This window comes from Aythya ferina (assembly GCF_964211825.1).
Source record: "Aythya ferina genome assembly, chromosome: 3".
Taxonomy (NCBI): Eukaryota; Metazoa; Chordata; class Aves; order Anseriformes; family Anatidae; genus Aythya; species Aythya ferina.
Window position 1 is genome coordinate 36,724,086 of NC_140298.1, and position 22,466 is coordinate 36,746,551.

General features: G+C 53.1%; 2 protein-coding genes across 2 annotated transcripts; one reads left to right on the top strand and one right to left on the bottom strand.

The window, feature by feature from the left end:
• Positions 1–942: 942 nt before the first annotated feature.
• Positions 943–3,081, bottom strand: LOC311433879 (uncharacterized protein). Its single transcript, XM_084513541.1, has 2 exons — positions 1,873–3,081; positions 943–1,609 (listed from the first exon to the last, which is right to left on the bottom strand). The coding sequence occupies exons 1-2, from the start codon at positions 2,375–2,377 to the stop codon at positions 1,527–1,529; spliced, it is 588 nt and encodes a 195-aa protein (XP_084369667.1). The 5' UTR covers positions 2,378–3,081; the 3' UTR covers positions 943–1,526.
• FOSL2 (FOS like 2, AP-1 transcription factor subunit) lies at positions 1,594–20,565 on the top strand. Its single transcript, XM_084513540.1, has 5 exons — positions 1,594–1,861; positions 5,032–5,233; positions 9,563–9,817; positions 12,745–12,852; positions 14,338–20,565. The coding sequence occupies exons 1-5, from the start codon at positions 1,767–1,769 to the stop codon at positions 14,845–14,847; spliced, it is 1,170 nt and encodes a 389-aa protein (XP_084369666.1). The 5' UTR covers positions 1,594–1,766; the 3' UTR covers positions 14,848–20,565.
• Positions 20,566–22,466: the final 1,901 nt, after the last annotated feature.

A 22,466-nucleotide genomic window follows, 5' to 3' on the forward strand; every position in this document is an offset into this window, starting at 1 on the left:
ACCAAAAACAGGTAGTCTCCCGTAATCCATACACAACGATGTCAGCAGCAGAGATCTGTGGCACGCCACTCCGCTGCCGAGCCAGAAGGCCACTGAGCAATCTTCCTCTTTGTTTTACAAATAGGTATAGCCTTTTGAAGCAGGATCAGTTGTAACATATTTATTGCGAGAATGAAAGACAAAAAAACACAAGTCTTTGCCAAGAGCAAGTGAAATGGGCATGCTTTTCAAATAGCTACCACAGGACTGATTACCTTTCCAAGTAATTAAACATTGTGAAAGGTTATTAACGTGTTGATAATAGACAGCTTTGCAAACTGCCAGCACAGCACGATCTAGCAGACGGCGGCACGGCAGAGAGCAGGAGCCCTCGCTCCTGGGGGGCTTGGCGGAGCCTCAGCACCCCAAGGGCTGGATGTGCCCAACGGGGCCGGCCTGTACCCGGGCAGCCCAGGAGCGTGGGGCCCCCAAATCCCCACTCGGAGTGACAGCAGAGGAGCTGGTGAGACGGTGGGCGGCCTCCCCCCGGCGCTCCCCCGCGGCAAGGCAGCAGGTGTCTGCCAAAACCCGGGGCCTGCCGGTGCAGGTTACCGCGTATTATTTCTCTTCAGACCGACTTGCACCCACAAACACCGTCTCTCGCTGTGAATCCTCCTGGTATTTTAATGCGTGTTATTAAACCCGCGTGGGAAGCGGGCGGGCTGAGCTGCGGGGTGGGTTTGCTGCAGCCAGGACTGCAGGCAGGATGCAGGCAGGGATGCAGGTGGAATTTAGGCAGGATTTAGGCAGGGAGGCAGGCAGCACGGAGCCTGTGCCTCCAGACGGTTCTGTTGCCACTGGGCCAAGGAGGAGCCAAATGGGAAACCTGCTGTGGAAAAGGAAAAAGCAACAAGTGTTTTGTGTTTTTTTTTTTTTTTTTTTTTTTTTTTTTTTCTGGAACAGCTCCTGGGCAGAGGGAAGGCAGGTGGGTAAACAGCGGTGCCACAAACGCCAGCATGCACCCGCTGGACAGGGACTGCCCTTGTCTGGAGCAGCCACCTCCTGGACATCCCCTCAGACCACAGACAGACAGCTCTGCTCTCTTCCTGTTTCCAAACATAGCAGCAAGGGAGGGAAGGCGGGGGACAGAGAAGCGCAGGCCGTGGTGCAAAGATGCAACAACATCCCAGCGAGAGCATCCTCGTAGCCCTCTCAAAGCTTGCCCGGCAGTGGAAGCGCTCAGGATGTTTTGCTGCTGCCCGTGTTTGTGCTGGTGTAATGCTCTGCATCGCTTTGAAAGAACTTGGACTGCTTTTGCGTGTAGATGAGGTGTAACCTGTGCTTCTAGGTCACTGCTGCGTTCAGAAATGCCCGTCTGTGCTCACGGTGAGCACACCAGGAGTTTATTATGGGAGGTGTTCAGACCGGGGCATTTAAGAAATAGTACATAATAACAGTCTCCGCCTCGTGTCCCAGACAATGTGGCCGGCATCTCTGCTACTTATGTGTCATCAGGATAAACGCAGCGCCAAGCAGATGGGGCTGGCTCACGTGTTGCTGCTCTGACACTCCTGGGCTGCCCCTGGGCACGGGCAAAGAGCATCGCCCTGCCTCGTGCACAGCTCGTGCTCTGTAAGCGTAGAAAACAAGGAGCAGGGTGTTTAAAAGGAAGCAAATAGCCCCGCTCATGGATTCAGGCAGCCCCTCTGCGGTGTGAGCTGTCTGGGGGCAGCTGGCGGGGTGATGGCACCGGGACACCCACCTGGGGCACAGCCAGCTCCCGGCACATGCCGCACGGCTTCGCCTCCCTCCAGCGCTGCCAGCAGCGCAAGGGCCTCTGCAGGAAGAGGCAGAAGGGACACTGCACGGGGTCAGCCAACAGGTTAGTTTTACCTTTGTGTTCAGCCGCCTCTTCTGCTCGCTTCCCGATCGGGCTGCACCGAAACCCTGCCACCACTGCGAGGCACGGCCGGGGCGATGCGCTGATTGATATTGCTCGCTCGAGAAAGGAAGTCTCACTCCTCGGCCACACAGTGCCCTGAGTGCTCGTGTCAACCTCGCTCACGTCAGCTGGAGGGAGGCTCACCCGCAGAAAGGTCAAGCTGCCGGGGCTGGAGCCGATGCTCTGCGCGCCTCCGGCTGTTTGAGCCCTGGGAGTGCTGCTGGCCGCTCTTACTGACCCCTCGGTCCCAATCTGCTTCTTGCACCTGTGGCTGGGAGCACCTTTGCTCTGGAGCACTCCGAGGGCTGAGGCTGCTTCTGCTTTGAAGCAGAGCTTGGCTTTGCCTGGGGTCACCTCAAGGAGTGCCCACGCTGCCTGAGGGACTGGGGATGGGGTCCTTCTGGCTACGCCAGGCCGTAAAGGGCCACCAGGGCACAGCAGGACCGCCGGCCACATGGCTGGGACAGCACCAGCCGGTGAGAAGTGCGTGCCCGGCTGTGTCCGGAGCCGCTGTGGAGCAGAAAGCCTCCGCTCTGGCTGGGATACGCTGGGGTACTTAATAAATAGCCGTAATTAAGCGTGAGGTGGTAGCTCGGGAGCCCGTTCCCAGAAGTTAACATCGAAACACTTGCTCTTAGCACTTGGGGAGATGGTAGGAAAGCAAACTTCTCATGTGGGTGGAAGCGCGGGTGTCAGGAAGCGCCGACGAGCCCTGGAAACGCGTGCGCTGGCCCTTCAGGAGGAGAAAGGTCTCGGGAAGTGTCACTGCCACTTACGCAATTACAGCGCTTTTAACGAAGGCCAGGCTGGGGGGAGATGAGTTTCCCTTCCAGCCTCATGTCTGCTCCTGCCCCTCGGGCAGGCGGCGGGGGGCGGCCGACGGTGACCCCCTAACGCCGGGCCAGGAGGCGCCCTTACCCCCTGCTCCTGGAAAAACACCGCGGAGAGCGTTCCCAGCTGGGGCTTTCAGCCTCCTAATTGCTGCCGGAATCCAAGCAGCCAGAGCCTCGTTTGCCTCGCAACCATCCCGGCCTGCCCTGGCACCTGGGCTGGGCTCCGTTCGTCTACGGCTCGGGCAAGAACGGACGGGGCCGGCGAGCGTGTTGCCTCTTGCTCCGGGAGCAGGGCGCGCGTTGTGCAACGCGGCTGGGGCTGCGCGGGTTGGACACGCGCGTGTCGGGGCGCCCCGAGCCCGGGGAAGGTGTTACGGGGGGTCCCAAATACCCCCAAATGGCCCCAAAGTCCAAAATGGCCCCAAATGGTCCCAAAGTCTCCCTCCCCCTAAATGGCCCAAATGCCCCAAGTGCCTCCGAATGTCCCAAATGCCCCCAAATGTCCTGAATGCCCCTAAATATCCCAAATGGCCCCAAAGTCCCCCAAATGTCTCCAAATGGCACCAAATGCCCCCAAATTTCCCTAAATGGCCCCAAGTGTCCCAAATGCCCCCAAATGGCGCCAGATGTCCTCAAAGTCCCCAAATGCCTCTAAACAGCCCCACATGCCCCCAGATATCCCCAAATATCCCAAATGCCCCCAGATGTCCCAGATGGCCCCAAACGGCCTCAAATGCTTCCAAATGCCCCTAAATGGACCCAAATGCCCCCAGGTGTCCCCATATAGCCCCAGATGTCCCCAGATGTCCCAAACGCCCTCAAATAGCCCCAAATGCCCCCAGGTGTCCCCAAATGTCTCAAATGCCCCCAAATGCCCCAAGTGCCCCCAAATGTTCCAAACGCCCCTAAACGTCCTCCAAGCGTCCCTAAATGTCCCCAATACCCCCCAAATCCCCCCCAAATCCCCCAGCCGCCCCCACACCGGGCAGCGCCAGGCGGTCACTCCTCGCCACGCCGTTCGGGGATCAGGCTCCGCGTGGGGCAGGACGTTGGGGCAGCGGTGTGGTTTTGGGGTGCCGGGACACCCCCCCCCCCCGGGACCACCCCCTTCCACCTTCCCCCCTCTCTTTCTCCCCGCGCGGGCGCGGCCCCTTTAAATCCCGGCCGCGCGGAGCCAGGGAATCCCTCTCGGCGCGCGTCACCCGCGGCACGGAACCCCGCGCTGGCGTAGCGCGACGCAAATGCCCATTTTTGGCAACGTGCGACAGCGGCGCGTACCAAGCCGCACCTCCAGCGGGGGGGGGGGGAGAGCAGCGCGAAACCCTTCCCCGAGCCGCCGCCACCCCGCGGCACCTCAGCGTTTATTCCTCCCCCCCCCCCCCGCAGCGGGGCGCGGTGGGAGGCTCCGCGCGGGCGGGGCGGGGCGGGGCGGCAGCGCCGCGGGTTTGACGTGCGCGGTGCACATGGTGCGGCGGCGGCGGCGCGGCGCGGCCGGATAATAGGGGACGGAGCGGGGCCGCGCCGCTGGAGCGGAGCGGAGCGGAGCGGGGCAGAGCGGAGCGGCCGCGGTTATAAAGGGGCGGCCGGGGGCGGGCAGCTCGCTCCGCCCGCTCCGCCCGGGGCCGCGCCGCGCCGCCGGAGGGGCGGCAGTGGCCGGGCGGCGCGCAGGGAGCGGGACATAGGGGGCACGGCTCGGCTCGGCTCGGCTCGGCTCGGCAGCGCTCCGGCAGCAGCGGCACGGCGCTCCCCTGCCGCCTCCTCCCCGCGCCGCTCCGGGGAGCCGCTCCGCAGAGCGCTTGATTTTGGGGGTTTTGCCTTTTTTCTCCCTTCGCCCCTCGTCGGTTCCCCCTTCTTCTTGTCGTTTTTGAACTTCTCTCGTTTTCCTATTTTTTCTCGCCTTTTCACCTCTCTTTTCTTTTTTTTTTTCCCTTTTATTTTCTTCCCTTTAATCTCTTTTTAATTTTTTTTTCTTCTTTTTTTTTTTCTTTTATTTTTTTTCTTTTAATTTTTTATTTTTTCCTTTTATTTCTTTTTTCCTTTTTTTATTTTCCTTCTTTTTCTTTTATTTTTCTTTTTCTTTTCCTTTCCTTTTTTCCCCTTTCCCCCCTTCCTTTCCCCTTTATTCCCTTTTCCCACTTTTTTGTTTCTTTTTTTCCCCTTTCCCTTTTTTTTTTTTTTTTTTTTCCCTTTTTTTTCCCCCTCCCGCCCCAAAAGAAGCCCTTTCCAGCCCCGTTCCCCATCAGGGGCACACGCACTCACTCGCACACTCGCACCCAGCCACGCCAAACCCGCGGCCAGGGGGCGGGGAGACGGCGGAGGGAGCGGCGGCTGGCGGTGCGGGAAGGCGGGGACGCGGCTCCCCCCGGCCCGACCTCGGACCATGTACCAGGACTACCCCGGCAACTTCGACACCTCCTCCAGAGGCAGCAGCGGCTCCCCGGGACACCCCGAGACCTACTCCGGCGGCGCAGCCCAGCAGGTAGGGCCGGGGCTGGGGTTAGGGTTTGGGTTAGGGTTAGGGGCTGGGGAGGGGGGGACCCCGATTTTCGCCCTCGCCGCCCCAAATCCCGGCCGGGGGGCTGCGCTGTGCCCCAGGCGGAGCAGGGCTGCGAGGCGCGGCTCCGCTCTCTCTGCCTCCCCTCCCTCTCCTTTACCCAGCCGCTTTTTGGGGTGTTTTCGCCGAAAACGCCCCAAAAGCGGCTGGCTGTGCCTTACAGGCGTTACACAACGGGGCCGATTATACAAACGCGGCCCATTTCATAACTTGTTTACATCAGCCGGCCTATCCCCACTCCGGGGCTCTTTTTTTTTTTTTTGGGGGGGGGGGAGAGTTGCTCTCCCCCCCCCATACCCCATTTCTCCCGGTGCTGTTGCTGTGCGAGCAGCCCCGGCGCGGCTCCGCATCCGTATCCACAAGTCATAGGATCGGTTAAAAAATAAAAATAAAAAATAAATAGAAAATAATAATAAAAAAAAAAAACTCCGGCACTAAAGTTTGCCAACCGTACCAGCCCGTGACATTCCTCGCATTAAAGAAGTTTTACCAGAAATGACTCGCCGCCGTTCCCAGCCGCCTCCCAGCGCATCTCGTGGGTGCCCTCTGCGGGCTGCGCCGAGGATGGAGGCTTCCAGGGGCTGCCCCCAGCTCTTCCCTGCCGGCTCCGGGACGAGGTGGGCGAGCAGGGAGGAAAAAGCCGAAAAAAGCTGGAAAGTCGGGGCTCGCCCTCCCCTCTGCCCGCTCAGCCCCGGCACCGGGGTCCGGCACTTGCTCCAGGAGGCTTGGAGAGGCTGGAGGCACCCAGCCCCGAGCCGGCCAAAGGCACTGACGGCTGTTAGTTGATTTTATTTTAATTTTATTTTACTTCTTTTTGCTTTTCCCTCTTATTTTCTGGTGCTGCGCGTCTTCTCCAGGCAGCTGGCGTGTGGGCACCAGAGCCCAGTTTCCAGGGTTGCTGCCCACTCTGGGGCTCGGCGCGGGACGCCGGCTCAGCGCTGCTTTCCCTAAGAGCCTGGGCAGTTTCTCAAGGCCCCCGTCTTTCCCCTGATCCCTGCAGATGTTGTAGATTAGGATCAAATGCGAGCGTTGCCTTTACCCTAGGAACCGGGCTGCTCTGCTGATCCTGGGCTAGGGGGATCTGCAGGACTTTATCGCCACAGAAAATATGCATTGTAGAAATTTTTTTCTTGTCTCTCTCTTTTTTCTTTTTTTTTTTTTTTTTTCCCAAAGCAAGGAGAGATGCATCAGTGACATGTTTGAGTGGAAACTGTGACTCGGAGCCAAAACTTTGATGCTTTTTAATTATTTTTCCCATAAAACGCAGCGCTGGAACATTTTGCTTTCAAGTTGCGTGTCATGCTGTATCCCTAATCGCCGACTTGCCGTGTGCTAAACATAGACTTGAATAGGAATAATTGGTGTGCTTTTCCAGACGGGCCGACTTTCCCCTGAAATACCCCCGTGCGGTGTCCGGTTCTCCTTCCAGGAGACGGTCAACATGGGCGGGCTGTTGGGGGGCCTTTTATTTGTTATGGGATATGTCCCATACGCTCCGGATTTGATCATCGAGTGTTTGTTGAAGTCCCTCTGGGTGGATTTTTCTGGTATTTTTGGGGTGTTTTTTTTTTTTTTTTTTTTTCTTTTTTCCCTTGGCTGCTTCTGAGCTGGGACGTGCCCCTGCTGCCTGGCCCTGCCCTGCCTCGCTGGAGCCTCCTCGGGGTCGGCTCCTCTCCAGCCCCACGTCCTGATGCAGAGCTGGGGCTGAGCTCAGGCTCTTGCCCCCTTATCAACAGGACTCCTCCTCGGTCCTCGTCCAGCTGCTGCTTTTTTTTAAGGATTCCTTCTTCCGTCTGTGTGCTGCATCTGTCCTGTGGCGCCGTCGACACGGAGAGTGGAGCCGTGCCTCTGGCAGCCTCTCCTGTGCCAGAGCAGGAAAAGCTGAGGGCAGCAGCTTTTTGGGGTGGTGGCGTGGTGTCCTTGCAGGGCAGCTGTGTGGGGAAAGCCTGGCCGGTCAGGGAGCGGTGCGGGGAAAATCCAGCCGTAGCCCAAAGTGCCTGCATCTGAAGACTTAACCCGTCGCAGCAGCGTGCCCTATAGTTATCAGGGAAAAATACGGCCCTTGGAGTGTTTGGGGGAACTCCGTGGGATATTTTGAGGGATTAGGAAGGAAGCTGGTGGCAGCGATGGGGCATGGCACAGGCAGGGGCTGCATCCTGCCTGCTCTCAGCCCCGGGCCTGAAAGCAAGCCCGTGGAGCTGCAGAGGGATGTGGCTGGAGACTTGTGCTAGGGGTAGGAGAGTATCAGGTCAAACGCAGGAGTGATTGCCTGTGGAGTAGCCGCTTTATTAAGAGCGTGGAGCCTGGTGTTTGTGTCAGACTTTTGTCTCGTGTGCCTGCCTCGGTGATGGGGCTGACTCGCCTGGCCCCTGCTGGGAATTTGCAGCAGGGTGCTGGAGGCTCCGGTGAGGTGGCGCCGCCGTGGAGGGCTCCTCTGGAGCCGTGTCTGTGCCCAGCAAAGCACCTGGGTGCGTTGTGCAGCCAGCCACAGCTCTCGGGTGTCGCTGCCAAGAAGGCAGGGCTTGCCCTTCTCTGCTTTTTGGGTGCAGGAGGGCTGATGGCGCAGGTAGGTTTTGAAAAAAAAGAAGAAGAAAAAAAAAAGTGACTCGTGGAGCTGGAAGCAGAACTTGCATCTCTCGACTTGAGCACCTGTGGTTTAACTAGCTGCGTGTTTCCTTCCTCCTGCAAGGCTCAGGTCCCTCTGCAAGGGTGTCGTGGCTGTGGAGGCACCGGGGCTCCCTCTCCTGTGCCATGGGAGCACGGCCAATGCTGGGCAGCGCAAAGAAGGGGGTTTTCACCAGGAAATTCCTCTGCGGTGTTTACAGCTGGCGGCCCCAGGCCTCCAGAGCCAGCTGGGAGAGGCCCGAGGATGGCATTTACAGAGGCATGGGGTGAGCTGAGGCCGTTCCAGAGTCCAGCTCCAGGTGAACCTCAGGTTCTGGTGGGGTTTCTGCCACAGTCTTGGTGCCGCTGCCACCCTGCCTGCATCCTTCCCCCCTCCCGCCTCGCTGGGTGCATCCCTCCCTTCTCTTGTCCTTCCTGTCTAGGTTTAGGGCTGTCCAAAGCTGTGAACTAGCATCTGTCTGCGTGCAGACTGGATCTGCTCTTCTCTGGGCCTTGGCAGCTGGACTTGTGGCTGAGGCTGGCCCTGGCGCTGTGGCTATCAGCGCGTGGAGCTCTGTTTGCTGTAGCCTCACTTTAACAAAGCGCTTGGGCAAGGTGCTTGGCCAGGCACACCCTGAAAAGGAAATCTGTGTTGGGAGAGCTGTCCCTTATCGGGGACGCTTACCTGGGCTGAGGTCAGGCTGATGCAAGGCCCCTCGCGTCCCCGGGAAGCCGCTGTGCTGACCCCAGAGCGCGCGTTCCTCACGGGATCGCGGCAGGGCTCACACGCTGCGGGCCCTACGAGTCCCATCCCTCGCAGGGCGAGCGAGGCATGGCTGGCTGTAAAGCCTACTCTAACCATTGGAAGTCTCCTGAAGGGAGTTCTTCGCAGACAAAAGCATTCCTGCTCCCCTGCTTCCCCCTCCGGGGACAAGCAATTGTTTTCCTGGCAGTGCAGTGCCAGCACATTATCCAGATGGATTTACCTCTGTCTGAAACAAGGTGTACGCATATTTGGGAGGCGATCATTACCTACTGCCTTGGTTTTACTGCTGCCTTGTTTTGTCTAGACAGTGCAGAGAGCTGCAGGGAACTTGTCCGATCTCCATCCCGAGACCTATTTTATAGGCTGCTATTAAAATACATATCCCTGCACGTAACCATCCCCGGGCCGGCTTCCTCGCGGTGAGCATGGAGCCACCAAGTGAGAAGCAAGCGGCCCCGCTGCCCATACCAAGCCCGAATTTTGGGGGAATCCTTGGGTGGAAGGCTTTGCTCTCCGCTGGGTAACAGCATTTTGGAGCCCAAGTTTCTCTTCCTTTTCTTTGGACTGGCAGAGAAGTGTTTTTCTAGAAACTCCTTAATTCCCCTTTCGCCCCACACCGGAAGGAGCGGTGGGCCCGCACGGGAGGCAGCTTTGGGGATGCTGGGGGAGACAAGGATGGGGCTGGGGGAGGTCAAAGGCCTGAGGGCTGTGGTGGGGGCAGCTCGGGGTGCTGCACAGGCACCAGCAGCGGTGCCTTTGCTTCAGGCAGTGCTCTGACCCTCACCGGTGCTGCTCCTGAGGGCCTGGCTGGTTTCTGAGTACGTGCCATGTTCTGCTTTCTCTGACGGTTTCTTCTTTTCTCTCTCCCCTGCCTTTCCTCCTAGAAATTTCGGGTAGATATGCCAGGCTCAGGCAGCGCTTTCATCCCCACGATCAACGCCATCACGACCAGCCAAGACCTGCAGTGGATGGTGCAGCCCACCGTCATCACCTCCATGTCCAGCCCCTACTCCCGCTCGCACCCCTACAGCCACCCGCTGCCCCCGCTGTCCTCGGTGGCCGGGCACACGGCCCTGCAGCGGCCGGGCGTGATTAAAACCATCGGCACCACCGTGGGACGGAGACGAAGGGACGAGCAGGTAAGCACAACGGGGAGGATGACACAGGGCACGTCAGCAGCAGGCGTGAAGATTCCCCTCTGCGCCAGGGGAGTCCCCTGCTGCCTTCTCACAGCATCTCCCGGCCCCACGGGGAGAGCCGAGGTCTGTCCCCTGCTCTGTACGTGCGTGAGGGTTTCTCAGGGTGATGCACGGTGTGAGCTGGAGGGTGGCTTTCTCACTGCTTCCTCAGCGTGCGGCACGACTTCACCAATCTCCATCAAAGGCTTCACACCGCGGGGCCGCGTTGCGGCTCGGTTTCAAAAGCAGGTGAAACTCTCAAGTCGAGCCTTGGGTTTCAGTTTGAGTGTCTCTGCCGCTCCAGGCAGAAGGAAACCCCTGAGCTTTACTTAGGTCACTTACAAAACCGATGCCCGAATTACATCAGACGGTGTTTTGTGTCAGAGCTCTGGCCACCTGTGCTGCTCCAGTCCCGCTTTGGGTGCCAACCAGCATCGTGCAGCTCCCCCAGCGCCAAGCAGCATCAAACAGCTCCCCCAGAGCCCTTCCAGTCTCACAGAAAGCCTCCGGGATGTCCAGGATCTACATCCAGCCTCCCACAACAAGCATGCGATCTCCTGACCTCTTTACAGCAGTGATGCGGGCAGCCCACAGGCGCTGCCATCCTGGTAGTGTTCTCAGAGCTGGGTGGGGTGGCTGCTCCCACTGCTGCCCGTGCCCTTTCAAAGAAACTCTGAGTGATTTAGATCTCCCCAAATCATCCCCAAGCAGCAGTTATGTGGGTCACCACAGAGGAATGTAACAGGACGTGCCACGCACGCTCTGTGCACGAACAAGCTGCTGCGTGAGGCCTGTTCCTAATGAGACGTTGGCCCTACTTTTAGGTTTTTAGGTCTGTTTTGATCCGCAGCCCGATTCTGTTGTATGTAGGGCACCTAGAGGTCCCCTGAAGTCCTGCTTGTGCCAGGCAGGACAAGCCTGAGCCCCACGAGGGCTGGGTGAGGTGCCGGCCTTCCAGGGCCGGTGTCCAAGGCCGGGGAAGCTCTCACGAGAACTGGGGGAATAATTAGCAACGGCTAATTTGTTTGACAAATGCTGCTTCTGTGCTCACAAATTGGCTGTGAAGAGATCACCATATTCTCGGGTTTATTTGTTGTTGGGAGTTATTTGCGGGAGGATGCCTGCCAAGCAATTCCTGGCCTGTGGCTTGTTTGCAAGCCGCTCATTGCGGGTCATTCACATCCAAGTCCTTTTGATCAGACACGTGCTACGGCAGGACCTGGGCGCTTCACCGTGACGCCTTGGCTCAGGTTTCCACTGCTGGTGCTCGTGAGCGCCGAGCCCGAGTGCCTTTTTGGAAGGCCTTGTAGGAAAAGGGCCCGTCTTGACGAACGCTCCTGCCAGCGGCTGCACGCGTGGGGCTGGGACAAGCTACAGCCAGCGCGTGCAGCAGGGGCACCGGCAGTGTCACAGCGAGCTGCTTGCAAACAAATCCAGCACCACTTCCACAATATTCCCTTTTAGACACATTCATGCTGTTCTGCATGACCAAATTAGCATCTTCAGCCCCATCTTTAAACAGCAGAGCCTCTGAGATAGGTAACTTGGAAATGACTGAAGGCCCCGTGAGGACTAATTTTGGTCCCACTGTATTTCAGTGAGATCTGTGCTTCTAAACCACGAAAACGCTCCTGAAAACTGTCTGCAGAAGAGGCTTCAAGTCAGCCCAGAGTCTGTGTGTGTGTGCTTAATATTTTTCCCTGCAGATACTGGTGCACAAATACGCTCTAACCCCACACACCTACAGGGAATCGGGTGCACAGAGCCGTGCAGGGGTACCTGCCGGTGAAATCATTGCCACCGTGCACAGGGGCCCAGGAAAAAAAAGCAGAACAGAGTGAGGGGAATGCCCAGGGGCTGAAGTAAACTCCCTGAAACTGCAAAGATTGAAATTAGGGAAATGAAGCAAACCAAAACAAACCAGAGTTAGAGTAAAACTAACACTGAAAAGAAAAGACGGTAGAAAGGGTTGAATATCTTCTTGCAATTTTGACATCCCTGAAGATACTAAAACTGAAAGCTTTTATGAAAAGAGGTGTTTTCTTCCCCTTCTCTATTGACAAATGCTCTGCTGGCCTGCCTGAGGAGGCTGAAGGGGCCGGCCCCGGTCAGAGGAGGCCGTGGCGTGGGGCACGCTGCTTGCTGCTGCTGGGATTTATCAGACCTTGTCTCCAGGCCCAGAAGCTAGGCCTGACCTCACTAGGTCTTGTGGGCTCCTGCTCACTTCCTCTGGTGTCGCAAGAATGTAACTCTATGGGTTTCTGTGGAATTGCTCCCGATTTACATCAGAGAGGATGTCAGCTGGCCTCAGGAAGCCCTTGGTATCGCTGGAGCCTTGCCTGCTGATGTGAGAAGCGCAGCCTGTTATCTCGCTGAGTGCTCCAAAATCTGAGGTCAGATTTTGGGGTGGTACAAATAATTGTTGCTTCACTGACTTCTTGAGAGTTCTGCTGATCTCTCTCTCCCTCTCCCCCCACCCCATCCCCGACCTTCAAGCTAACAACTATTTTTGTGTGGGAAGCAGCAGATATTTTCTTTCAAGAACGAGGCACTTACAACATCGCGCTCTGGTTTTGCTTAATGTACCACCCAAGTTGTGAAACAATCAGAGCATCTTTTATCTGTTTGGCCTTGGTGCAGATTCACTGTCCTCTTACACAATCTTCCCCCTGCTCCCCGCTCTGCCATCTCCTCACCCTTCTGCTGAGACCCGGTGCTCGCAGAGATACCGTGCGCTTTCATCTTCTGCTGACACCAGTGCAGAGGGGGAGTGCTGAGCATCCTGCTGGATCAGGCCTTTTTTCTGTGTGGTGCGGTTAAATCCTCACAAACTTCAAGGAATGCCTTGCTCAGATCTGATTGTGGGTTTTCTTGGCACTTGCCCACAGCTGTCGCCCGAGGAAGAAGAGAAGCGAAGGATCCGGAGAGAGAGGAACAAGCTGGCAGCTGCTAAGTGTCGTAACAGGCGTCGAGAGCTAACAGAGAAACTCCAGGCGGTACGTGCTCTGCATGCATTTCTCCCTCCTTGTCGCTCGCCCTTCGGACCAGCTCGCAGGGCTTTGCTCTCCCTCTTCTAGCCTGTTTGGGGAAGATGCTGCAAAACACACGCTGCCTTCCCCTTCCAAGGCTGCCTAGTGATGTTGCTCCTATACAGCAGTGGTGGTGAGGGCTCAGCAGCCTAAATTCCTACTGCTGGCTGCCCAGAGCATCTCAGGAACTCTCTTGCTGTGTAGCCTGCCATTTAGCACGCATCTTCCTACCTCTGGTCTCCCTCTGTATGTGAAAATATAGACGCTGCATGCCTCAGATGAAAGCCTTGAGGACAAAAGCACACAAGACTTCAGGATCATCTGAAAGCAGAGTGAAAGGAGGCAGTGTTATGTGCACCTCTCAAAGCCGTGTCATTTAGGCTAACCTCTCTCTGGAGGGGGTAATTGATCTTCTGCCCAAAGGAAGCTCTGCAGAGATGTATGGCTTGGTGCCGTAGGGGAATAACTTATTATGCTAGAGGAGGTGGGGATGACTGCAAGAACTGTGGCACGGGTAATGGACTGACTGAAGAGGAGGCAAGGATGGGTTGTGTTGAAAGAGTCGGTAGGGAAGACTCCAGTACTCCTCTGAGAAGCAGCCCAGGGTTGGTTGTGTTTGATGATGGTATTAAGAATCACAGGAGTGAAAGCACAGCACTCAGCTGTGCTGCTGACTCAAATCTGGGAGGTCCTCTCTGTGTAGAGGAGGCAGGACAGCGTATAGTAAGAATTTAAGGATTCTCATGACTAAACTAATGCAAGTGAGAGGAGTACGAACTGGGAGGTCATATCCTGAAGGACCGAGGGTGAGTATTTCTGTGAGCTCCTCACACAGGAAGATACTAATTGCTCACAGATTGATGATGAGCCACCAGTGGGATGTGACCGTGGGAAAGGTAAATAGAATAATCCTAGGATGCATCGAGGGATGATGATGCAGCAGAAATGAAAGTTTTAGTCCTTTGTACGAGTCGCAGGCAAGACCTCATCTGGAATACGAGCTACAGAAAGAAAAATGGAAACAGTTTAGAGATTACTGTATACTACCTCTGTCTAGGAAATGAGAAGAACATGACCTAACTCTAACAAAATATGATGAGAAGGGATCTGAGTCCTCTCTGCTAAAGTGTCTGGCAGGCAGACAGCAAGGGCAAAGCAGTGCTTAAGCCACAGAACAAGACAGAGTTGTAGAGGCTGGCTGTGAGAAAACTAGGGCGGGCTCTTGAGAAGACCATTTGTAACCCTTAGATTGGTGAAGCTTGGGAATAGCCTCCTGGTAGACAGAGGAAATTCAAAATACTCAGCTAGCAATGACCTGGTGCTTGCTTGGTTCATGACAAGGCTGGGGCGTATCTGCCCATGCCAGCTGGGAACTGGGCTTGGTGGCCCTGTTCTAGGTGAGGAACGGTGCCAGAGCCTCTGATACTGACTTATTTCCCCTTTTGTCTGCAGGAAACTGAGGTGCTGGAGGAGGAGAAGTCAGTGCTGCAAAAAGAGATCGCTGAGCTCCAGAAGGAGAAGGAGAAACTGGAGTTCATGCTGGTGGCTCACAGCCCTGTGTGCAAAATCAGCCCTGAGGAGCGCCGGAGCCCACCCTCCAGCAGCCTCCAGAGCGTTCGGACTGGAGCGAGCGGAGCGGTGGTGGTGAAGCAGGAGCCCGTGGAGGAAGAGATCCCATCTTCCTCTTTGGTCCTTGACAAAGCCCAGAGGTCTGTCATTAAGCCCATCAGCATTGCTGGAGGTTTTTATGGGGAGGAGGCACTCAACACTCCCATCGTGGTGACCTCGACACCAGCCATCACTCCTGGCTCCTCCAACTTGGTGTTCACCTACCCCAACGTCTTGGATCAGGAGTCTCCTCTCTCCCCGTCCGAGTCCTGCTCCAAAGCTCACCGGAGGAGCAGCAGCAGCGGTGACCAGTCCTCGGATTCCTTGAACTCTCCCACCTTGCTGGCATTGTAATCCCCCCGTGGCCCCCCATTGCCAGTGTGTTACACCCCCCGCCCAGCTCCATGGGGAGAGCCCCTCTCCATGGGATTAGAGACAGGCACAGGATCGTTCAAGCACAAGGGCAGCAAGAACAAGGATGGGGAAATGCTGCAGCTCCAGGAAGGAGAGTGAGGACCAACGTCAGCTCCCTGGAGGCAGGAAACGGCAAGGGTGGGACTGACGCACCGGGACTGTTTGGAGAGGGCGACGTCCCCTCTGTAGGGACTGCCTATGGAAACCTCTTCTCAACCGTAATGGACTTGGGGAACACTCCTGGCCAGGACGGAAGGCGAGCTGCAGACAGTTGCTAGTCGTCCCTTTCCTTTGTGAATTGATCTGATCGATTATGCTCTGTGCTTAGATCATTCTGGTTAGTTGACCTTACAAGTTCTTCTTTCCCCCTCTCTCTCTCTCTCTCTCTCTGCTTATCATTTCCAATGTTGTCGATCCCATGACATTTCATCCAGTTGCTTTGAAGTCTAAAGGCTTGTTAGGATCTTTCCTCTTGGGACAGGCTGTGGGAAACTTTGCCCGGGCGGGAGGGGGATGGCCAGGAGCTGGTGGGGGGACCAAGAGGAGCCCAAGGGCTCAGCGGCAAGGGCAGAGCTCATAACTGTGCCCTGTGGCACAGACACAGTGAACAGAGAGAGCAGGAGGCTCGTGTGGAAGCCTTTTTTTCTTAAAAAGTAGATATATCTGTCCCCTGGGCTCCTCAAAAACCAAGTTAGCATCTCAGGGCCAAAGTAGCACCAGAAAAGCTGCTGGGTTGGCACTTACCAGTGTCTTTGGCAGGGTTTTAACCCCAACTTGGTAGATACCAAATCTGCTGCTGGACTCATTGTTTACTTTTCCTGGGCTGCCTGCTCTCTCGAGAGCATTGCATCTTTCTCCCCGTCAGGGCTCCTGACTCAGATGCTGATCTCTTTCTGTCAGTAAAATCCTCCCCTCCCCTTGGCCATATTTGCAGACCATGCTACCAAAAAAGTGGCACCGTGTGCTGTAAATCCAGGAGACTGGCTGCAGATAAGGAGGTGAAACCACCTGGTTGTGCCCTCGCTGAGTTTTTCCTCGTTGGGAAACAAGGCGGTGCAGATCCACACAGCTGGTACGGGCGGGTGGTGTTTGCTCAGAGCTCCTCAGTCTCTGAAGCTGGGGCGAAGGCAGGGGTCCAGCCTCCGGCACGGGCCTCAAGGAGCTCCTGACCAGGCAGCGGTGGCATAGCTGATCCGATGGCCTGCTCAAGCAAAACCAGAGCTTCTGATAACATCTGGTGCGACTGGCAAATTGACACTGGAAGGAAATCAATTACCATTATTTGCACCTCGGTCATTGGCCTCTTTTCTGTTTTGCCATGTAATTGATCTGGTTTTGTTGGGGTTGACTGGCCTGAAGGTCCGAAGCCAACCAGGGGGCTCTTCCTTCAGCTTTGGGTCCCTGTCTTCTCCAGCCACCTCTGGGCTTAGCGCTGATGTTTGCTACTGAGAGTGGTCCCGTGCGTGACCTGTTCCTGCCTGGAGCCAAGCTCAGGCCCTGGCGATGTCAAGGCACTGATGAACCATGACCTTGTGCACACGAGGACTGCTCAGCTTGCCAGCTAAGCTGCTTACGGGATAGCTCTTTAGTCCAGGCTGTTGAAGCTGTGGTGGCAGCTATTTATTCTGATGTGAGCTTTTCTTTTTTTCTTTATTTCTTTTCCGTTTTTTTAATTGGCTGAAACTTGGGTATTTCTTGGTCAGGCTGGACCTGGAGAAATGCAATATGCAATGACAGGGCCAGTGCTGTGAGATGCTAAACTGCTGCAGTCCCTGCCAACTCCGCTGGGAATTAATAGGGCTCAGTCTTGCAGAGCAAGACCTTTGCTCAGCAGGGCTGGATTCCCTCAAACCCTGGCCAATGCCTATTCCTTGAGTCATTTCAAAGTGACACTACTTTGGCTGTAAAGGTAGACTTTGTTTTCTTTTTCTTCCACCCTTCCCCCCCCAAATTATTATTAATTTTAAACCCAGGTATTTGCCAGAGCTGCCAGAAATATAAAGATATGAGCGATCTTTTTCCTTTGTAAAACTTATTCAGTAATTCAGGCTTTTCCTTTCTCGCTTAAACATTTCCATCTTTAAACCAGTGCTAGAGGTTTCAAATTGAGCTTAATAAGTAAAATTGATACAGGAGTCTGTTTGTCCTTAAATGATAATCAAAGCTTTTTTTTTTTTTTTCTTTTTAAATAAAGTAGACATTAAAATTTCAGTAGTTAGCACAGAGGATCCAGTTCTCACGGGGTTTTATGTAGATGATGTCACTTTAGGTGAAGCCACTGTTTCTCTAATTGTCTCCGTTCTGCCAGGTGCTTGTTTGGGCCAGTCTGCATTGGGAATGTGTTTCAATAAAATGTCTCTACATGTCATTTCCACCCATTGTGGGCAGAAGGCAGCACAGACAAATGGTGAATCCTAAAGTGACACAAACATTTTTGAGGCCAGCTGATCAGGACTGCTGGCAGGTCAGGAACATTCCTGCTAGGGGCTTTAGGAAGTCAGCTGCCTCCTCAGACCTAGGTAAGCCTAACTCCTAGGGGGACAATGAAAACATCTTCTGAAATACTGTTGATCCTCCGTAACAAATATCTTTTAATATACTGCTTGTCCCCTTTTTGCTTGCAGTTCAGGTGTGTTGACCATCTTGTCAGCTGCGTATCTGTCTGCTGGGCAAACAAGCACTTTTAGAGGTGTGATTGCAAGTTTCTTGGAAAGGAAAAGGTTTATCTAGCTCTGACAAGTAGGCAGGTGGCATAATCCAATTGCATTTCTGAAAAAATCCATAGGTGTGGCCTTCCCTGCACGCAAGCCCCGTATCTGCCAGCCTCCAAACGCCATCCCGGCAGAGGTGTTTGTTTTCACATTTGGCCCAGTCCTCTGTGATAGCCCCAGATTGGTCTCTACAAGTTTCTTCAGCTTTTTTTTTTTTTTTTTTTTTTCCCTCCCCAGATAGAAAGTTCTCATCCTAGACAGGAAGGTTTCAAATAAAGGGCCTTGCCACTCACCCATACCCTCTCCTCACCCCTTTGGGAGAGGCGTGCATCCCAAGGAAGGCTGTGATTCCTACCTTTGCTTCTGCTCACTGAATTGTTGCCAAAAGGAGCTGCTGCTGGCCCTTGCCCACTCCCTGTTGACTTGTCATGGACCTTCTCAGAGATGGGACAGGAGCATCCCCTTTCCTGTCCCGTGAGACTGATGGGAGTGATTTCAAACTGCCGAGAAAAGGGAATCACTGTGCTGTCTGAAAGAGCCCTGAACACCTTGTGCCTCCCCGTTTTCTCCCTCAAGCCTCTTTGAGGATGTCTGTGTCAGGACCGCTGGTCTCCTGCCTTCTGTATTTTGTGGATCAGCCTTAACTTTTTTTAGCTGTTGGCAGACAGGTACAGCTTGAAGTCTCCTGCTGTTTTGATCTGGCTCTGCACACTTCTCTTCAGGTTTGCTGGTGTGCTTTTGGGAATCTTCCCCACCCTTGAAATGGTATTTTCCTTGAGTACCTTACCTGACGCTTCCTAAACGTACAGGAATTTCCTAAATGTGCCTCCAAGTTCTTCTGCATGCTCTGGGGATGCGGGAGCTGTTGTAACCAGCATCTAACCAAAACTTGTTGAAGTCAATAGCAAAAGGCCCAGGGAATTTCAGCTGGTGTTAGGCTGACCCCCTAGAGACTGGCCCAGTGAAGCATCTAACGACACCTGAAGTTAATCAATGCCCAACTGGGAGGAATAGTAGCAGCCGCACTGAAGGAAACATTCAGCTTCTAGGTGATGTTTGCCATTCCAGTTTTGCCCTCGTTGTTCCTTCCCCCTCCCTGGTTGTGGCATTGCTTTCATCTATTCCTTTCTTGTAGGTGTGGAGACTGGGTAAGTCTCAAACTGCTTGTGGTGTGACGGGATTTGGGACCAACCTGCTGGGGACAGTAGCTCTCTGTTGTGTTTTTATAATTATTATTTAAATGATCTATTTAGTTCATCTGAACCTTTAATTTTGCTGCTTACTGTATGTAGGATCCACCTGGCCTTCATCCTAAATGAATAACAAAAACAAAAACAAACCTAAGACACCCCCCCTCCCTGGTATCTTATTATTTATTGGCAGGCAGCCATTTTGTGCCTGCTCCAGCAGATCTGCCCGCCATTAATTTAACATCCTCCCAACTCACATTCCTGGTGTTTGGTTGTTGCTTTTTTGCTTTTTTGTTGTTGATTTTTTTTTCTCATTCTAAAACAGACTTCTGAAATGTAAGAAACCTTATTATTTTGACACAAGTTCATTTTCATTAGGAAGGCCAAGTCAAACATTTTAAGAGGTGGGGGGAACAATCTACTTTTATTTCTTATTTATTTATCATGTTTACATCTTTTTTTTTTTTTTTTTTCTGTTCGAGACTTGGATATAATAAAGAAAGCATTAAAAGTACTCCCATCTTCTTCTTTTTTTTAGGATAATATTTTTTTCCTATTCTTTAAATAAAAGATTCTGGGTTTTGTTGTCTGTATAAAATGTAAAAAGAGATATGTTTCTAAAGATGCATTATCATTCCTCTGTGAACAGTAGGTGGAGTTGAGGACAAATCTCAGAATACAAGATAATAATAAAATCCCATCCTGTTTTACTTAATTGTTCCCCTCCTATCCTGTATGATTAAAGGGTTATTCCACTTTCTTGTTTGTGGTTACTTGATATTAAAACCATATTAAAATGTGTAGAAAATAGGTATCCAATTGTTTTTGCTCAGTGAGAGGATAAAATGTTGTATATATCTTGATATACTGTGTAGTTCAAAGTAACATCAATAAGGGATAGTGCATCTTTATTAGAGCGATAAGTTACTAGTGTCACTAAAGTCTACTTTAAGATCCTCAGATATAGAAAGGGCCTGATTCTGATTCCACTTTCCTGTGGAAGCTGAAAGCATCAGCAGCATTTCGCTGCTGCAAAGCGAGTGTCAGAGGTGGAATCAAGCCTCAGCGATTAGTATCTGACCATGAGGATAATGGAAGGTTTGGGGGCACCATTATCTTTTTTTCCTCAAAAGTTTTAGCTCATGGTTTTTCTTTTTTTGTCTGCAGTGAAATAGTTTCTGCCAAGGAGGTTCTTAAAGGTGACTGCTGAATTGGGACCCTTCTTTGCTCGTTGTGATCTTGGTATCGTTCTTGCAGTCCTGGAGAATCTCAGCTCTGAGGTGTTCTCTCTGGTGTTGTCTCTTCTCTGTTCTTGTTATTTTACTGTAATACAGGCCTACAGTATTTGCACTAAAACAAAAAGCTTGTTAGAGAAAGCTTGCTGCTATGAAAGAAAGAACATATTAAAATGGTTTTGCTTTTACAATTTTAACTGAGTAGCATTTTGTAGAATAAAATCAATTTAGATTGAAAAGAAAAATGACTTTTCTTTTTTCCTCTGCACTCCCTCCCCCATACTCCTTTCTTTCTTTCCCGTCCCTAGGTGGTGTGATGGTTTCCCCCCTCCCCTTCTCCTTTGGTGCTCAGTTGTAATGATTGGCTGTATTGTTGACTATGCTGCTGAGAGTTATGACACTTGTAAATCTTGTTTTAATGACATTGTGGACACTCTTTTGTATAGCAAGAGCTAACTGGAGTTCTTCTCTCTCTGTTAATTGAAGTCATTAAAAAGCTCCCTTTGCCATGAACAATTAAAAGCTTGCATGTTCCTTCAATATGAACAAATGGGTACAGCATTGCCAGGTGCCCGACTAGCACATTTCAGGGCTTCTTTCATTAGAGCAGCTGCAATCCAGACAGCTGTTAGTGGCAACAATGGTAAATGGGGCAGAGGCTAGCAGAACAGACCACCTGGGCTAAAAGGCAAATAATGCATTAATCCTTTCATCTTTGCTTCAAAAAGAAAAGGATAGAACTAGAAAATGCATGCTGAGGTGACCTTATTATTTTAATTATTATTTTTTTTAATCCACTGCTTCAGCCAGAAGGAGTCAAAGCTTCTGCTCTGAAAGCTTGGGGTGGGGTGGACACCACGGCTGCTTCACTGGCAGTGAGCAGGAAGTTAATATGCAATTGCCGGGCTCTGCTGGGAAAAGCTGCAGCCTCTGGAGTGGAAGGAACCCAGACATGCCAGGTTAGGAGTGGACGATGTCGTATTCAAGTAAAAATACAGTGGTGGGGAGGAGATGGTAGGTGAGTCATGGTTAGCCAAGCTGGCGTCAGGCCAAGCTGCTTGTTACTCATGGGTTTCCTTAGCAGTAATGTCTACTTTGGCTTCCTGCTGGTCCCTGTCCCTGTCCTCTCTCTCTCTCTCTCTCTGTTTTTTTTTTTTTTTTTTTTTTTTTTTTTTTTTTTTTTTTTTAACCCCTGTGTTCTCACAGTGCCATAGGGGAAGGTGATGAGAGATGTCGGTGTGACTTATGTGGCTTGTGCTTGAAAATACCTGTGAAGTCATGGGGAATGCTGAAGGTATCAGTCACCAGAATGGGGAATACGTGCACACGCCTGCGTGAAGTGAGCTCAGCAGTCAGTAATCCATGTTGTAGGAAAGCTGAGATGAAGCTGGCATGGGTCGGTGCAGGCTGTAGAGCTGGAGCCCACTTTGGGGTGCCCCATGGTGCTGAGGATGATGCAGTGAAGGACAGCCTTTGGGAGGCTTTTTCCAAATATACTTGTCCTGGTAGGGCTGAAGTTATTCTTGGGGGGGTGGCAATTAGAAAGAAATATGCTGAAGGATCCATCTTTTAATGTCTATCTCCTCAGAGCCTCGGGCATGGGGGAGTCTCCATTTTATCTCCTACTACACGTAACCTTTCCTGAAGGGGAGTGCCTCAAGGGTTTCCTGCCTCACTAAGGGCTTTCCCATCACACTGATGCACAGAGGCGTCGAGCCCCAAGTCTGTAAAACCAGCTCCTCTGGCAGCATCTCCCCTTTCCCACCCCCTCCCAAAAAATGGCTAACAGAAGGATATGTCCTTGCGTGCCTGCTGCCACCCTGAAGTGCTCCCTGAGCTCCCGAAAGCTGGCAGAGCCCTTTGAAAAAAGGGGTTAACGATGTTTGACTGCAAATGCTGGTTGCAAGGCCGGGCCTCCCACCTGATTTCCTTCCAGCACCGACTGGTCGCGACTGTCTTTTGTCACCATTAGCTCACAGGTGCTGGAATGTCCGCACCGGTTACCATCATTTGGTTTTGAAAGATGAAATTACACAGCTGAGCAAACTGCTTCCCACCAGTCTTCTAGCTGTGGGAGGCTGAATTCTACCACATTGACATGGAAATTGTGTTTTTCCCGACATCCCCATCTTGGTTTAGATCTCCACTTCATGTAGGGAATTCCCCCTCCCTCTTAAACAGGCTCGCCTCCCCCCACCCTGCCATGCTCAGATCTTGTTGTGCAAGTGAGGGATCTGGTTGTTATCATGGGGAGAGTGTTTGCTCCCCAGCGGAGTCGTGCTGGAGGGGAGGTTGCCTGTTCCTTTTGCAAGGAAAGGATGCAAAACCATCTGTGCCAACAGCTGGGTTGTGATCAGTTGGTGCCCGGATGGCATTTTTAAGGAGTATGTGAATTAAGAGAGGCTCCCTGTTCTCTTTTACCT

What these genes read in the sequence shown, in the direction of transcription:
- LOC311433879 (XM_084513541.1), bottom strand. Translation starts at nt 2,377, where the DNA reads ATGTGGCCGGCGGTCCTGCTGTGCCCTGGTGGCCCTTTACGGCCTGGC. An exon ending in AGAGGCGGCTGAACACAAAG is followed by an intron (nt 1,610 to 1,872) that starts GTAAAACTAACC and finishes CTACGCTTACAG; the next exon opens with AGCACGAGCTGTGCACGAGG.
- FOSL2 (XM_084513540.1), top strand. Translation starts at nt 1,767, where the DNA reads ATGCCGCACGGCTTCGCCTCCCTCCAGCGCTGCCAGCAGCGCAAGGGC. An exon ending in TGCACGGGGTCAGCCAACAG is followed by an intron (nt 1,862 to 5,031) that starts GTTAGTTTTACC and finishes ACTCGCACCCAG; the next exon opens with CCACGCCAAACCCGCGGCCA. An exon ending in TAACAGAGAAACTCCAGGCG is followed by an intron (nt 12,853 to 14,337) that starts GTACGTGCTCTG and finishes TTTTGTCTGCAG; the next exon opens with GAAACTGAGGTGCTGGAGGA.